Source organism: Salvelinus alpinus, chromosome 2 (assembly GCF_045679555.1).
Source record: "Salvelinus alpinus chromosome 2, SLU_Salpinus.1, whole genome shotgun sequence".
NCBI lineage: Eukaryota > Metazoa > Chordata > Actinopteri > Salmoniformes > Salmonidae > Salvelinus > Salvelinus alpinus.
The window spans coordinates 11,867,301-11,884,590 of NC_092087.1; the positions used below are offsets into that span (position 1 = coordinate 11,867,301).

A 17,290-nucleotide genomic window follows, 5' to 3' on the forward strand; every position below is an offset into this window, starting at 1 on the left:
TTCCACATTTTGTTAGGTCTTATTCTAAAATGGTTATTTCCCCTCATTAATCTACACACGATACCCCATAAATGACAAAGCAAAAACAGTTTTTTTAAAAATTTGTACTAATTTATTAAAAATTTAAAACTGAAATATAACATTTACATTAGTATTCAGATCCTTTACTCAGTACTTGTTGAAGCACCTTTGGCAGCGATTATGGCCTTGAGTCTTCTTTTACAATCTTGGCACACTTCTACTTGGGGAGTTTCTCACATTCTTCTCTGCAAATCCTCTCAAGCTCTGTCAGGTTTTTTATTTTTTATTTCACCTTTATTTAACCAGGTAGGCTAGTTGAGAACAAGTTCTCATTTGCAACTGCGACCTGGCAGGTTGGATGGGGAGCGTTGCTGCCAAGCTATTTTCAGATCTCTCCAGAGATGTTCGATCGGGTTCAAGTCTGGGCTCTGCCTGGGCCACTCAAGGACATCCAGAGACTTGTCCCGAATCTACTCCTGCGTTGTCTTGGCTGTGTACTTAGGGTCGTTGTCCTGTTGGAAGGTGAACCTTCGCCCCAGTCTGAGGTTCTGAGCGCTCTGGAGCAGGTTTTCATCAAGGATCTCTTTGTACTTTGCTCCCTTCATTATTCCCTTGATCCTGACTAGTCTCCCAGTCCCTCCTGCTGAAAAACATCCCCACAGCATGATGCTGCCACCATTATGCTTCACCGTAGGGATGGTGCCAGGTTTCCTCCAGACATGACGCTTGGCATTCAGGCCAAAGAGTTAAATCTTGATTTCATCAGACAACATAATCTTGTTTTCATGGTCTGAGAGTCTTTAGGTGCCTTTTGGCAAACTCCAAGCTAGCTGTCATGTGCCTTTTACTGAGGAGTGGCTTCCGTCTGGCCACTCTACCATAAAGGCTGATTGGTGAAGTGCTGCAGAGATGGTTGTCCTTCTGGAAGGTTCTCCCATCTCCACAGAGGAACTCTAGAGCTCTTTCAGAGTGACCATCGGGTTCTTGGTCACCTCACTGATTGCTCAGTTTGGCCGGGTGACCAGCTCTAGGAGTCTGGGTGATCCCAAACTTCATCCATTTAAGAATGATGGAGGCCACTGTGTTCTTTGGGACCTTCAATACTGCAGGCATTTTTTGGTACCCTTCCTCAGATCTGTGCCTCGACACAATCCTGTCTCGGAGCTCTACAGACAATTCCTTAGACCTCATGGCTTGGATTTTGCTCTGACATGCACTGTCAACTGTGGGACCTTATATAGACAGGTGTGTGCCTTTTCAAATCATGTCCAATCAATTGAATTTACCACAGATGGACTCCAGTCAAGCTGTAGAAACATCTCAAGGACGATCAATGGAAACAGGATGCACCTGAGCTCAATTTTGTGTCTCATAGCAAAGGGTCTGAATAGTTATATAAATAAGGTATTTCAGTTTTTTATTTTTAATACATTTGCAAAAATGTCCAAAAACCTGTTTTCGCTTTGTGATTATGAGGTATTGTGATGTCATTATGGGGTATTGTGATGTCATTGTGGGGTATTGTGCTAAGATTGCTGAATTTTTTATTTTTATTTAATCCATTTTAGAATAAAGCTGTAACGTAACAAAATGTGGAAAAAGTCAAGGGGTCTGAATACTTTCCCAAGGCTCAGTATGTGACTTAGTATGTCTTAGAAAACACTTTATACATCCTATTCATTTAATCTGTTGAGAAATAACAGACATTGACGCATCATCTGCAAGTTTCTAAGGGAGTTTCCCTCTGTGCTTTTCCATGTCTGTACTATGGAACAGTAAAACAATAAATATTCATATTTTTACCAAGCTGTTCCTTTACCAATCAGTAGCTACTCATCAACAAAACAAATGATATTTTATCAGCACACAAATCTCATTCTGTGAACTTTATACACCGCCACAAAGAGAACACTTACAGTCAGCTAACTGTAAACACCACCAACTCATCCAGACCTATGAGAAAGGGGGAGAATATACAAGCAACAGGGATTGGCTATAAAGCAACTCCCGCCCCCTCATCTATTACAGAACACGATAAACTCACACTTCCACAAAGTAAGATAAACTCAACAACAACAGACACAAAGACCTACGAGCACAGACACCCAGGCACAGACTCAGAAGCTAGGATAACACAGAGACCCAGGCACAGACTCAGAAGCTAGGATAACACAGAGACCCAGGCACAGACTCAGAAGCTAGGATAACACAGAGACCCAGGCACAGAGCTGAAATGGGAGACCTACCGATCCAGATGAAGGACCAGCGGTCGTGGCTCCACCAGCCAGCCAGCGTGCACCAGGACGGGATAACAGTAGAGGGGCTCATTCGTCGGTCCCTGGAGGCCAAGGAGTTCGCCTACTGCCCCTACAGCCGGTTCAGGGTGGGGGCAGCCCTCCTGGCCCACGACGGCAAGGTGTTCACAGGTGAGCTATCTGCTCAATAGATTGATTAATTGATTGAGTTCATGGGGCAATTTAAAAATATACCACTGTCAATCAGTACATACGTTCAGTTGTCTTTATTAGACCAGGTAAGTGAATTGAAAGATGTGGGAATATTCTCAGTGGGGAGAGATTGAACAGTCTCAGTGTTGTTACTACAATAATGTAAACATGTACAGAGCCCGTCTCTGGAATAAAATGAGTTTATGTTGCGTTCACAAAGACAGATTTACTTATTCTCTATTTCTTAATTATAATAAATAACTCTTCAGTTCGGAGGCTTTGTGAGTATTTCATCACTTGACAATATCATCCTTTTTACACTGTAAAGTGTTAACGTTGACAGTGTACTGTCACAATATCATCCTTTTTACACTGTAAAGTGTTAACGTTGATAGTGTACTGTCACAATATCATCCTTTTTACACTGTAAAGTGTTAACGTTGATAGTGTACTGTTACAATATCATCCTTTTTACACTGTAAAGTGTTAACGTTGATAGTGTACTGTCACAATATCATCCTTTTTACACTGTAAAGTGTTAACGTTGATAGTGTACTGTCACAATATCATCCTTTTTACACTGTAAAGTGTTAACGTTGATAGTGTACTGTTACAATATCATCCTTTTTACACTGTAAAGTGTTAACGTTGATAGTGTACACTTAAGGCTTGGTTTCAATCTGGAGCAGGGGCGTGTAAGGGTGTCAAATCCAATGTTTCAAGGTTCATATCTGTTTTGCAATTTCTGACTACCCATCATAAGGAACTGTTTCATGAGTCCATCTGACTAAGCATTATAGCGAAGCAAGCCTGCGATGTACATACAGTATGATGTAGTTCTGTCTGTCCAAGATCTACACTTCTGTAGATTATTTCCTCAGTCAGCATTGGAATTTAGTCAGTCAGAATTTAGTCATTCAGTCAGAATTCAGTCATTCAGTCAGTCAGTTAAAGTGGGCAAGAAGCCTTTTTGTTCACAAGTATAATTAACAGTCAGTAATTCAGAGTTTCAATAACTTTGAAGAGTATATTATGTTCTTTTGGCTGACTGGTTTTGAATAACCTGTTAATGATGATCGGAGGAGAGACCATCTAAACTAAGTTATGTCCGTGGCATAAAGACGTGCTTTTAGCCAAACAGAGCAATTAGCATATTGGCCTGTTAGTAATGGTCAATTCATCCTTTGATTTAGCCTTGAACTTCAGTATCATTTAGTGTCAACAACAGTCAGGCTAACAGAGGTGGCACACAAGTTGGTCAACAACAAGCTTGATCAAAGTAATATTTGAGCTTGTCTCGCGAGCCCATAGCCTTCTGTCTGTTATTCAAAAGGCTGATATTTTCAAGCCTCTCAGGGACAAATGTATTTAAGGACAAACGCCCTTATAGTCAACAAAAGGATTGTCTCATGGTCATTGTTGGTCAACTACTCTGTCAATCATCAATTGTTGGAAGTTCCTTAGAGGCATGCTTTCCATCTGAAACAGTTCGGAATAGTTTGTGTATACATTATGATGACATTGTGTGACGTTTTTGTCGTTTTGGGACTTCGGTAAAAAAAAGAAAAATTCGGCTGTTCAGGCACAATTTTTTGAGACCGGCCGAAGTTCTTGGAGCCGAAATCTCAGCCCCTTCGTCCGTGATTGGTCACCTGTAGGGATTCTTTAACAAAGTAATTGTTGTCATTTAACGAGAAACGACTCGTTTTCATGCACATTTTTTAATTGAGAAATACTGCACCAAACATGTTAGATGTCAAATTGCGCGACTAAGATTTTTCTCTGCAAATAAATCCGAATTAATGACAGATTTCAAGAGTTATTTCAGATTAATTCGGACTAGAGGAAATGTATACTGGCTACGGCATCTCAAATAGGACAAACAGTACTATTGACCTTTTTCAAGCGAAGGTCTTTTAAGGGAGTATGGGAGTACACTCGTTCGGCTAGCCGTCAGCCGAACTGAAGCGTGCTGACCAGCGGTGGAAATCTACTACATTGTCATACTTCAGTAAAATTAAAGATACCTTTAATAGAACATGACTAAAAATGAAAAGTCACCCAGTAAAATTCTACTTGATTAAAAGTCTGAAAGCATTTGGTTTTAAATATACTTTAGTATCAAATTTGGTTTTAAATATACTTTAGTATCAAGAGTAAATGGAATTGCTAAAATATACTTAAGTATTAAAAGTCAAAGTATAAATCATTTCAAATTCCTTATACTAAGCAAACCAGATGGCCATATTTATTATTTTTATTGAAGGATAGCCAGGGGCACACTCCAACACTCCAACACTCCTACACTCAGACATCATTTACAAACAAAGCATTTGTGTTTAGTGAGTCTGTCAGATCAGAGGCAGTAGTGATGACCAGGGATGTTCTCTTGATAAGTGTATGAATTGGACCATTTTCCTGTCCTGCTAAGCATTCAAAATGTAACGAGTAATTTTGTGTGTCAGGGAAAATGGATGGAATAAAAAGTACATTATTTTCTTTAGGAATGTAGTGAAGTGAAAGTAAAAGATGTCAAAAATATAAATAGTAAAGTACAGATACCACAAAAAACGACTTAAGTAAAAAATAGTTTAAAATACTACTTAAGTACTTTACACCACCGATGCTGACGACATGGAAATATGTGTTGCATAAAGTAAGAGATGATTTCATGTGTTATACTCCGTACAATTTCAAAAATCAATAACAAAAATTAAAATCAAATGATTGATCAATTAATCGAGATCATTAGAGGGGACAGGCGAGACTTCTCTTCAGCTCTGCCTGCTCTACCTGACTGTTGGTGAATCAAAGATGTTAACCCCAATATAATGTGATGCTCTGTTAGACCATGGGAAATTATCTCTACTTGCACACTCATCTTCTGCACATCTATCACTCCAGAATTTAATTGCTATATTGTAATTATTTTGCCACTATGGCCTATTTATTGCCTTACCTCCCTTATCCTACCTTATTTGCACACACTGTATATAGACGTTTACTACTGTATTATTGACTGTATGTTTGTTTATTCCATGTGTAACTCTGTGTTGTTTGTGTCGCACTGCTTTGCTTTATCTTGGCCAGGTCGCAGTTGTAAATGAGAACTTGTTCTCAACGAGCCTACCTGGTTAAATAAAGGTGAAAAAAAAAAAAAACATGACAGTAAATGTGATCTGTTATCTCTTTAGGCTGCAATGTGGAGAATGCGTGTTACAACCTGGGGGTGTGTGCAGAGAGGAACACCATCTGTAAAGCAGTGTCAGAGGGTTACAGGAGCTTCAAGGCCATCGCTATCGCCAGGTAAAGTTCATGTAGTAGGTGCTCTTGGAACTGTTCTAGTTTACGTCCCAAATCTCTTCAATTTTTCACCACTCTAATGCTGACCCCTAGTGTCAGGAACATGCTATAACATCTTGATAACAGTCAAACAACTGTGTCAGAGTGGCATAGTGCAGTGTGCCAAGGATATACGTTTTATTTTCATCAACTGTATTGTAAAATGTCTTGTATCGATAATATCTGCAGTGACTTAATCGACCAATTCATCTCACCATGCGGTGGCTGCAGACAGTTCATGAGAGAGGTAAGGATCATTCAAGCCTCGCATCAAGCCTCGAAGAAGAGAAATGGTGTCAGTGTCATTTACAGCATCTCTACTGTAGGAGTAGTGTGTCTCCTTCAGTTACTATGCCTTTTGAGTGCTTATTGGTCCATGTTACATCCTGGTTACCAAGGTAGTTGTAGAGCAGGAAATGTTATCCAAGGTGTCCATGTACTACAACATGCTTATGCTTGTCTCTCCTCTTCCTCCTCCCCCTCCTCTTCCTTCTCCTCCCCTTCCTCATCGACCTCTTCCTCCTCTTTCTTCTCATCTTCCTCCCCCTCCCCCTCCTCTTCCTTCTCCTCCCCTTCCTCCTCGACCTCTTCCTCCTCTTTCTTCTCATCTTCCTCCCCCTCCCCCTCCTCTTCCTTCTCCTCCCCTTCCTTCTCCTCTTCCTCCTCTTTCTTCTCATCTTCCTCCCCCTCCCCCTCCTTCTCCTCCCCTTCCTCATCGACCTCTTCCTCCTCTTTCTTCTCATCTTCCTCCCCCTCCCCCTCCTCTTCCTTCTCCTCCCCTTCCTCCTCGACCTCTTCCTCATCTTCCTCCTCCTCTTCCACCTCCTCCTCTCCAGTTTGGGGCCAGCTGGGACGTGTATCTGTCCAAGCCAGACGGCTCGTACGTAGAGAAGAACATAAGCGATCTGCTTCCTGTCTCCTTCGGACCTGAAGACCTGTCCATGAAGAAAGTCTTAAAGATCCCCAACCAGTATTAACCTGTTAATCTCCTACCTGTTAACCTATTACCTGTACACAGCCTGTTCTAACTCCCACTGTTTCATATTTAACCCTACTAGGAAACATAAAGCATTGGTGCTTTTATAAATCAGGAGAGAGAAGTAGTTAAAGCCACTGTTATGTTATAAATTATCAATATATATTTTAGAAGTAATATATGTGTCTGGAAATCTATTGGAGGGCTGCGACACAATTCTTCCACGAGAAAGTCCATAATTTGGTGTTTTGTTGATGGTGGTGGAAAACGCCACTCCAGAATCTCCAATAAGTGTTGAATTGTGTTGAGATCGGGAGACTATGGCTGCGTTTACACTTTTTTTGCCACTAATTGGTATTTTTGACCAATCACATCAGATCTTTTCACATCACATATTTTTAAGATCTGATTGGTCAAAATACCAATTAGTGAAAAAAAGATCAGAATTGGGCTGCCTGTCTAAACAGAGCCTGAAACAAACACACACACACACAAACACACCCCTTTGTGCCTTTGGAATGTTAATTGCTTAATTAACTCAGAAAACACACCTGTGTGGAAGCATCTGCTTTCAATATACTTGGCAATGTATCGCGTATTTCCTTTATTATGGCAGTTACCTGTATATCATTGAAATATAGTAGCTTGAGGGTGACTGAATGTAGAATTCTAATCTCGCATTGATGCGTGGTCAGCATTTTTCATGCTGCGGGCGGGAGCGGGCCATCAGACAGACGACTTTGGGATGAAAATATTTTTTGTTGTCCCACAGATTATTTGGAAAGTCTACTTTTTGCTTTGCATGCGTTAGCCTAAATATTGTATTAAAAACACATATTTTTTGGTATTCAAATTCAGTAGCCTACCTCTCCTAGTTGAGCGTGAGAGTTTGAGTGTGTCTAGTGTGTGTGGTCTCATTGAAATAGAGTAGGCTGCCTACATGGGCGGAGAATCAAGTGGCAGTTAACTTGAATAGAAAATGAACTTAAATAAGATTAGACTGTAGTTTACTACAAAGTCTGTCAATAAATATTGATAATGGAAAGAAGTGGAGGGCGATCAACCAACGTGAGTCAAAGTACAATCAAAAAATGCAATCATCATTGAAAAGGAAAAGGCACAATGCCCACATAGGTTAGCGAGCATTGAGCCTTTTCATTTTCAATAAATATTGATTACACATTTATTTCTCTCTGCCTGCAAATCGTCCTCCTAAAAGGCTAGTAGGCCTACGCAAAACGTAGCAAGTGTCCCTGTCGTCATTCTAACTGCTTCCAGGTCAGTAGCCATACCTGCGAGATCAGGTGTGTTCTCAGTTAAATAGAGTAGGCTATAGCCTATACATGGGCGGAGAAGCACGGGCAGTTATCTTTCCAAGGAAATGTACTTCCTAAATAGGCCTATAATTAGGCTATAGTTTACTACATTGTCTAGAAATAGGCCTAAATATTGATCAACCATATTTCTCCGTCTGAAAATATTCCCACTCCTAAAAAGGTGGGCTATAACAATAGCTCAAGAGAAAGGGCAAGTCGCTCCAACTCTGCTCTCTTCAAACTACAGTTCCAGTCAAACTCATTCAAGGGTTTTTCTTTATTTGCACTATTTTCTACATTGTAGAAAAATAGTTGAGATATCAAAACTATGAAATAACATATGAAATCATGTAGTAACCCAAAAAAAGTGTTAAACAAATCAAAATATATTTTAGATTCTTCAAAGTAGCCACCCTTCGCCTTGATGACAGCTTTGCACACTCTTGGCATTCTCTCAACCAGCTTCACCTGGAATGCTTTTTCAACAGTCTTGAAGGAGTTCCCACATATGCTGAGCACTTGTTGGCTGCTTTTCCCTCACTCTGCGGTCCAACTCATCCCAAACCATCTCAATTGGGTTGAGGTCGGGTGATTGTGGAGGCCAGGTCATCTGATGCAGCACTCCATCAATCTCCTTGGTCAAATAGTCCTTACACAGCCTGGAGGTATGTTTTGGGTCATTATCCTGTTGAAAAACAAATGATAGTCCCACTAAGCGCAAACCAGATGGGATGGCGTATTGCTGCAGAATGCTGTGGTAGCCATGTTTGTTAAAAGTGTGCCTTGAATTCTAAATAAATCACAGATAGTGTCACCAGCAAAGCACCCCCACACCATCACACCACCTCCTCCATGCTTCACGGTGGGAACCACATGCGGATGTAGCGTGGTTTGTTCTGCATTGTGTAATTTAATGAAGACACTGCCACAACTGGAGGTCTGCTTGTTGGATTTTTATTTGCCTTGCGCATGAAGAGACAAAGCACAATATGTTAGCCTTGGCGCAGTCACAGCTCTCAGGCATCTCACTAGCTGAAGGTCAGGCAAGAGAGAGCAATAGGAGGGTATAATAACACAGATACCCCACAATGGACCAAACCAAAATATACAAAACTTTTACAATCAAGTGTATTTACAATATAGATATGAAAAAATAACATTAGCTATGCAGCTGTAATTAAAATGTTTTTAAACACACTGAATTATTATTATTATTATTAACATCCCCTCTTGACCTGGCCTATTTGAACTGGTCCTTGTGTGCAACTTGGTACATAATCTAGGGGGGAACAACATCACACTGCTACACAGAGATCATCCGTTCACTTACTCTGCGTCTCACAAAGACACGGCGGTTGGAACCAAAAATCTCCAATTTGGACTCCAGACCAAAGGACAGATTTCTACAAATCTAATGTCCATTGCTCATGTTTCTTGGCCCAAGCAAGTCTCTTCTTATTATTGGTGTCCTTTAGTAGTGGTTTCTTTGCAGAAATTCGACCATGAAGGCCTGATTCACACAGTCTCCTCTGAACAGTTGATGTTGGCATGTATCTGTTACTTGAACTCCGTGAAGCATTTATTTGGGATGCAATCTGAGGTGTAGTTAACTCTAATGAACTTATCCTCTGCAGCAGAGGTAACTCTGGGTCTTCCTTTCCAGTGGCGGTCCTCATGAGAGCCATTTTCATCATAACGCATGATGGTTTTTGCGACTGCACTTGAAAGTTCTTGAAATGTTCCACATTAACTGACCTTCATGTCTTAAAGTAGTGATGGACTGTCATTTCTCTTTGCTTATTTGAGCTGTTCTTGCCATAATATGAACTTGGGTCTTTTACCAAATAGGGCTATCTTCTGTATACCAATCCTACCTTGTCACAACACAATTGATTGGCTCAAATGCATTAATTAAGAAGGAAAGAAATTCAATTAATTGAAATTTATTCCAGGTGACTACCTCCATGAAGCTGGTTGAGAGAATGCCAAGAGTGAGCAAAGCTGTCATCAAGGCAAAGGGTGGCTACTTTGAACAACCTCAAATATAAAATACATTTTGATTTGTTTAACACTTTTTTGGTTACTACATGATTCCATGTGTTATTTCATAGTTTTGATGTCTTCAATATTATTCTATTATGTAGAAAATAGTTTAAAAAAAACTTTTGACTGGTACTGTACATCTAGCCTCTGGTCTGATATAGCCCAGTAATACAATATAAGGGCCATGTGATAATCTCTGGTAATTTAATTTAAACTAATTCTTAAATTTTCTTTTTGCGCTTATATTGATATTGCCTATAGGGCGCAAAATTGCTGTGACCATGGCTGGCAAATGAGCTGCGTGACATACGCCTAAAATAACATTGCGGGTCTGCGGTTGGGTTTGGGACCAGTTTTTGCAGTAGATGGTGGGAGTCTGACAGAAAGCCAGCGGGAGCGGGATGAAGAAATCGGTCCCGTGCAGACAGTGTTGCCAATTTAGCGACTTTGTTGCTATATTTAGCGAGTATTCAGACCCCTCTAGCGACACATTTTCAAAAATGCGACTAGCGACAAATCTAGCGACTTTTTCTGGTGTTATTGGAGACTCTGACGTGAAAGCACGTATTGTTCTTACTCTTCTCAACGAGCAGCGGGTGCTGCCGTGGGCCCCACCCCCGTCCCAAAGCACTCACAGGCGGCCCAGTCTTCGCGCAGCAGTCCCTCCCAGCTGCAGTCAGAGCAGTCCCTCCCCCCTCTGCGTCCAGACTGCAAATGAATTGCGCATGCGGAGTCCGCATGCAAAATATAAACTAAACCAAAATGCAGTCAAAATAAAAGCATTTCATCTTCAAGTCAATGGTTTTATCTCAACTATTGATAAATGAATAAAATAGATGACGTTGAAAACGTTAAAGTAATGTATGCTATGTCTATCACGACTTTACAGCACAAACTAAACCTGAGGGAAATGGGTAACAGTAGGCCCTGGCTGCACATATAGTAAGGAAGAATGACAGGCCAGTTCTGAAAAATAATAGCCTTTATTTTCTAACAGTGGTATTAACAGGTGACATTACCTGATCTCATGGTTCTGAATGTGGGGAATCATTAAAGTACAAAGTAAACATGGTCTGTCTGTTAAAAACACATCAATCAAATAAACAACCATAACAATAGCAAAATAAGGTAACCAATACTCATTGCATGATCAGCCAGATTATAAATAGTAATTTTACCTTCATCCTGCAGGATAATTGCGGTGACAGAGAGAGAGCTGGCTGGAGGACAGTAACCTAACTAACCTATGTTACTGTGTCAATACAATGTATGGGGTTTCTGTATTACCCTCCAGCATCCTGCTGCTGTAAACATGAAAACATACAACGCTGTATCGCAAAGCAGGATCAATGGGTCAGCCAACAAACTTTCCTAAATGATCAGAAATATCTTTCCAACATTAAGACTTGAAATGGGCATGCTATAACTGACAGTCCCAACAACTCTTAGCTTTTTAAATGAGCCAGACAATCAAGAGCTGCGGTCTAATCATTAATCCAAAACTGTTGCGTTTTGCAACGAAAACAAGAGTTTCTATTGGACAAATTCAGGTAGGTCCCGCCCCATTTCGTTTGCTTCCGTTTCAGTTTTCTTTTAAACAGAACCGGTGTAATGAATACGCCCCCAGCTGTAGGCCTATCTGTTAGTGATCCCGCTATGATACAGCCCTCAAGTGGACACTCACTGATTTACACAGAAAGACCACAGCCCCTGTATGTCATCAGTCTATGTTCAGAACGCAGCAAACGGTACATTTTTTTTTTTTTTTAAACATGCAATTAGAAAGCCCATTTGTTTCAAAAGGTTTTCTCCAGTTTTATGCCTAATGAACACAGAGATACAGCTGTGGGAAGAGCGAGGGACAGGTTCAAATCCATTTCAAATCAATTGAATGACTTTGACACCAAAACTGATTTGATAGGTAGTCTACTGCTTTACAGAGCCAGAAAGATCGCCACCACGAGCAGTCATAAAATAATATTAAATAAAAAGTAGTTACTGTGTTAAGATTCAGGCATTGTTTTTGCTTAAATTGGAAGAGATTCTGAATATTGTCTGATTTGAGCGCTGTACTGCATAAATAAGAAGAGATAAATATGTTGATCGCTCTATGGGAATAATCACAGTACATCCTATATGGCAACATATTCTCTACTTAGTGCACTACTTTTGAACAGGGCCCTATGAGATCTGATCCAAAATAGTGCACTATATAAGGGATAATGTGCTATTTTGGCATGCACTCAGAGACTAACATGAAGCCACTTCATGTACAAATGAAAAGATAAAGAGGTGTTAAATACAGTAGGGGGTGCTAGCATCCCACACATTTAATAGAACAGAATAACAAGATACATCTATGGAAATATAGTTACTTAAAAAGACATTTGAATATGATTGAAATCACATTGTCAACAACCAGGACTGGGAATCCAGTGATTTATCAAGACTTCCTATAAATTGCTAGAACCATGTGTTATTAATAGGATCTCTATGCTTCTAATGGAAGCTCCAACTCTGACACCTAAAAGCACTCGACAGAGCAGACACTATGAATGCTTGGGAAAACCCATTCTGATTTCAGCATCAGTCTTGTGATATGGGGTTGGAGGATTTTAAATACATTCTATTAAATAACATTTTGTGACAGTCACATTAACTCTCCACTCACTTTTAATCAGACTACACAGAGGACAGGACAGTGCTCAAGGGGGCAATGATACAACGATGGAGTGAAAAGAAACAGACAGAGATGGGTAGAAAAATAGATAAGTTAAGAGGCAGGATAAGCGAATAAACTACCCAAGCCCTCCCCCCTCCCTGGGTGATTGACTTAGAGAGAAAAGATGGATGTCAAAACTTTACTATGATTAAGTTAAAACTAGTGTACATTCTAATGGAATACTATTTAATAATATTCCCTCTGAGTATGGAACCTGTCAGTCATTCCTAAAGGGTTCTTGTTGCTAGGGGCAATGTTCTAAGCCTTGAGGGGTCTATGTGCTCTATGATAACAAGGACTTCTAGGCAGTATTACTATTGGTGCACAGTATCATTTATTTACAAGAGGGCAGCCTTATTTACACATCTAAAACCCTGGCAGGCATAACAACAGCGTACAGTTTGACAGTGGTGACAAGGTTTGTCGTAGAGGAGCAGGTCGTGACCACTGTTGTATTTCCTACCGACTTCTATCCAAAAGGCCATAAACTACAGACCATAAATAACTGTTCCAAAAATGCAGTGGTTTGTTGGTTAAACCATGTGATTGTTTTTGCTATATTGAACGTTAAAATCTGAGCACCGTTTCCAGGAATTTAGGTAGTTTTTGGCAAATAATGTGACTTAATACATTCTAAACACACAAACACTAGATAATATATTACAAAGTAATTTCCCCAATTCATCCCAGGGACCCAATCAAAGACGATATAATACAGCAAACTGGAGGAGGGTGTAGGGGGGGGGTCACCTTTGACCTCTAACCCCAGAAATGAATGACGGCAGGCACTTGAATATCGTGGTTTCCTGTTTGTTTGTTTGAACTAGTCTGGTGAGTTGATAGTCCTCACACAAGGTTGCGTGCTCCGGATGTTAAGTTGTATCTAAGTACAGATCTAGGATCAGCTTACCCCCAGATCCTAACCTAAACCATTAGGGGATGAAACACAAAACTGGCCCTAGATCAGTGTCTACATGCAACCTCTTCCTCACAGTTCAGTAAGAGAAGGAGGCGGGATTAGCAATGACTTCACCCTCCTCCCCTCAGGACTCCATCTCGTCTCCATCGAATGGCAGGGGCTCAAAGCTGCAAACCTCCTCATACGTCAACCCTGGGAGAGAGAGAGAGAGAGAGGAGGGAAAACAAGAGAATCAGAGGTCAGTAGACTTGTACAGTACCTAGTTAAATAAGAGTATTTTGTTATGTCCACCTACTTTTCCACTCCTCTATCTCCAGCTCTCTGCTCTCGAAGCTCTGGTCGTATGGCTCAGACTCTGGCTCATCGTCAGGGTCGTGGTACTGGGAGAAGTAGGGGTGGGCCAGGGCCTCGGACGCTGTGATCCGCTTATCAGTGTCCAGAACCAGCATCTTCTCTAACAGATCCACCGCTAGTGGGAGAGAAGGGGGTGGGTGGGAGGAAGGGATAGGGATTGTAAACAGAGTGTGTCTGATTAGACAGTGTGAGTGAGTGTGAACGTTCCACTACACAGACAAAAACCTTATTTCTTACTGGGTAGTACCAAAAGATGTAGAGTATAAATGAAATGCTGTGTGTTAAACAGTGTGTGTGTGTGTGTACGTATGTTACACTACACAGACTAGGCCATTATTACCTAGTGGGTTAGCGCCAACAAACACATCAGCAAAGTTCCTCTTGAGCATCTGGGGAAGGGAGTTGATGTAGTTTCTGGCCTGTCAAAGATACACACATAGCAGGCTCAACACACGTTCCACTCAACACAGCTCAAAAACACTCAAGAGAACACAGACTTGACTTCAACACTTCCCACTGTTTCTGAAATCAAGTGATCCCACAGGACGGCTGTGAAGATAGCTTTCTGTACAAACTTGATGAGAATGCGTAAATCATGCATTGATGCCGATGGGAGAAGGACATTTCAGTTAAGGGCATAGTGGATGTACGGGTAACTGACCAAATAAAAAGGAAACTCTGGAGTAAATGTGTAAAGTATATTGAAAGCAGGTGTTTCCACACAGGTGTGGTTCCTGAGTTAATTACCCAATTAACATCCCATCATGCTTAGGGGTCACCTATTAAAAAATTCTGAAAATTCTTACACCACATTCCCAAACTTTTTAGGAGATAATGTCAACAACTTTCCTTGTTCTGTTTTATACTTTGAGATTACTTTTTGGAACTTTGTGCTCCATTTTGCCTGCCTGCTGCCTCAAACACTCACTGTGCTAAATGATAAGTGCATCTTGTCTTTGGGCATGCTTGGAATCCAATATTATATGCATGGACTATAATAGTTCTGGGCAGGTATGCATATTGAAGTATCAACTCAACCTTAAATAGCTATACTGCAAAAAAAAAAAAAAAAAAACTGAGATCTCAGTGACTTTAAAAGAGGGGTCTCAAAGGAGCACAGGGGGTTTAAAGGGTGCGTGTGTGTGTGTGTGTGTGTGTGTGTCTCAGCCACCAGATCTCAACCTAATTGAACACTAATGGGAGATTGTGGAGCGGCGCCTGAGACAGCGTTTTCCACCAACATCAACAAAACACCAAATGATGGAATTTCTTGTGGAAGAACGGTGTCACATCCCTCCAATAGAGTTCCAGACACTTGTAGAATCTATGCCAAGGTGCACTGAAGCTGTTCTGGCTCGTGGCACAATGCCTTATTAAGACACTATGTTGGTCTTTCCTTTATTTTTGACAGTTACCAGGAATTAGGGCTTTCAAAGCACTCTGGGAAGTGGTTACATCAGAGACAAAAAGCAGACTGGTGCAGAGAGAGGGTGGGAAGAGCTCTGCAGAGTGTATCAAAATTCTAGGGGCATATTGTCATCAAACAAAAAAATAGCAAAGTTGATTGGCTTTCAGAGGGAAAAGGGCATTGGTTGGTGTTGTGACTCCAATTCTGTCTCTGCCTGGGTTCCGTGGACAGAGAGCAATATCAAATCAAACTTTGTCACATGACAGAATACAACAGGTGTAAACCATACAGTGAAATGCTTACTTACAAGCCCTTCCTCAACAATAAAGAGTTGAAAATCAGAGGTGTGAAAAAAGAAATTGGATCTTAAAGACATGCTCCGGAGGTTTTTCTTTTTTTAACATCCCACTTTGGGCTGGATGTGTCAATGTGTAGTTCACACATGCATAATCTATGAGCAGAATTACTGTCTTACCTCAATTAGCCACAAAATCCCTAGTTTGAAAGAGACTGTTTTCTGGAATCTGTGCGGTGCCATTTCCCCCCACATGGGCCAGCCCCCTAGCAATTAGTTTCAACCAATGAGCTTCAGCCCCTCGCCATCTGAGCGACAGGTAGCAAGACGCACACACAGCAGAGTGAGAGAGAGAGAGAGAGAGCATTGACGTGGTGCACATACAGTGCCTATAGAAAATCTACACCCCCTTGAACTTTTATCACATTTTGTTGCGTTGCAAAGTGGGATTGAAATAGATTTAATTGCAATTATTTTGTCATTGATCTACAAAATACTCCAAGTCAAAGTGAAAATGCTACACACTTTTACAAATTAAATAACTCAAATATAGTTTTGTTTTGGCAAGTTTTTGTGGAAGAAAATAAACAGGCATCAGCTAAATCCTACAGCAAATGTTCAGTCTGCTTTCCACCAGACACCGGGAGATTAATTTACCAGGACAATAACCTACAACACAAAGCCAATTCTACACTGGAGTTGCTTACCAAGAAGACAGTGAATGTTCCTGAGTGACCAAGTTACAGTTTTGACTTAAATCTGCTTGAGAATCTATGGCAAGACTTGAAGAATTTTGAAAAGAATAAATGGGCAAATATTGCACAATACAGGTGTGCAAAGCTCTTATGAGACTTACCCAAGAATACTTAACTAATCAAGGTATATTAGCATTTTATTTTTCATTAATCTTTTTTATTTATTTATTTTAAATCAATTTTTCTTCCACTTTGACAGAGTATTTTGTGTAGATTGTTGACCAAAAATGACAATGAAATACATTTTCCTCCCACTAAGTAAGACAATAAAATGTGAATAAATCCAAGGGGGTTGTAGACTTTCTATGGGCACTGTATCGGCACATATGTGACGTAGTACGCAATTTCCGGGGACCACTTTTGCCCCGTGAGTGCTACTTTCAGAACTACTCGCTAAAAAGTATACAAAAGTACCGGAGAAGTCTTTAAAAAAGGCATGGAAACAACATGGGACTTGTGGGAAGGCCTGCTGCAGCCTGGATGAACTGGAGGGATCTGGGAAAAACATGTCGTAGTGCCTCACCTCGTGGCTGGGCATCTGGCTAATGAGACAGGCCGGGGGCGTTCCTGTCAGCCTCATGATCTGCTGCAGCTGGTTTATATCTTTCAGGCTCAGGGTCAAGGGTCACACATTATACTGTCACACAGGTCAAAGTGTCCCTAAACTACAGTTGAAGTCAGAGGTTTACATA

At 40.8% G+C, this 17,290-nt stretch overlaps 2 protein-coding genes across 2 annotated transcripts in view; one reads left to right on the forward strand and one right to left on the reverse strand.

Moving 5' to 3' along the window:
* The first annotated feature begins 2,072 nt into the window (after window positions 1-2,072).
* Window positions 2,073-7,623, forward strand: LOC139550683 (cytidine deaminase-like). Its single transcript, XM_071361746.1, has 4 exons — window positions 2,073-2,447; window positions 5,663-5,774; window positions 6,000-6,057; window positions 6,647-7,623. Exons 1-4 carry the CDS (start codon window positions 2,255-2,257, stop codon window positions 6,785-6,787), a joined length of 504 nt encoding a protein of 167 aa, XP_071217847.1. The 5' UTR covers window positions 2,073-2,254; the 3' UTR covers window positions 6,788-7,623.
* Window positions 7,624-12,440: 4,817 nt separating this feature from the next.
* The window catches only part of LOC139553929 (mitogen-activated protein kinase 14A-like), a 38,809-nt gene continuing 33,959 nt past the window's right edge, over window positions 12,441-17,290 (reverse strand). The window contains exons 9-12 of the mRNA XM_071366718.1: window positions 17,122-17,201; window positions 14,481-14,559; window positions 14,082-14,255; window positions 12,441-13,978 (exon numbers count right to left, since the gene is read on the reverse strand). Of these exons, the coding sequence (XP_071222819.1) occupies window positions 13,911-13,978; window positions 14,082-14,255; window positions 14,481-14,559; window positions 17,122-17,201 (401 nt within the window). The 3' untranslated portion in view covers window positions 12,441-13,910. The remainder of the gene's footprint in view (window positions 13,979-14,081; window positions 14,256-14,480; window positions 14,560-17,121; window positions 17,202-17,290) is intronic.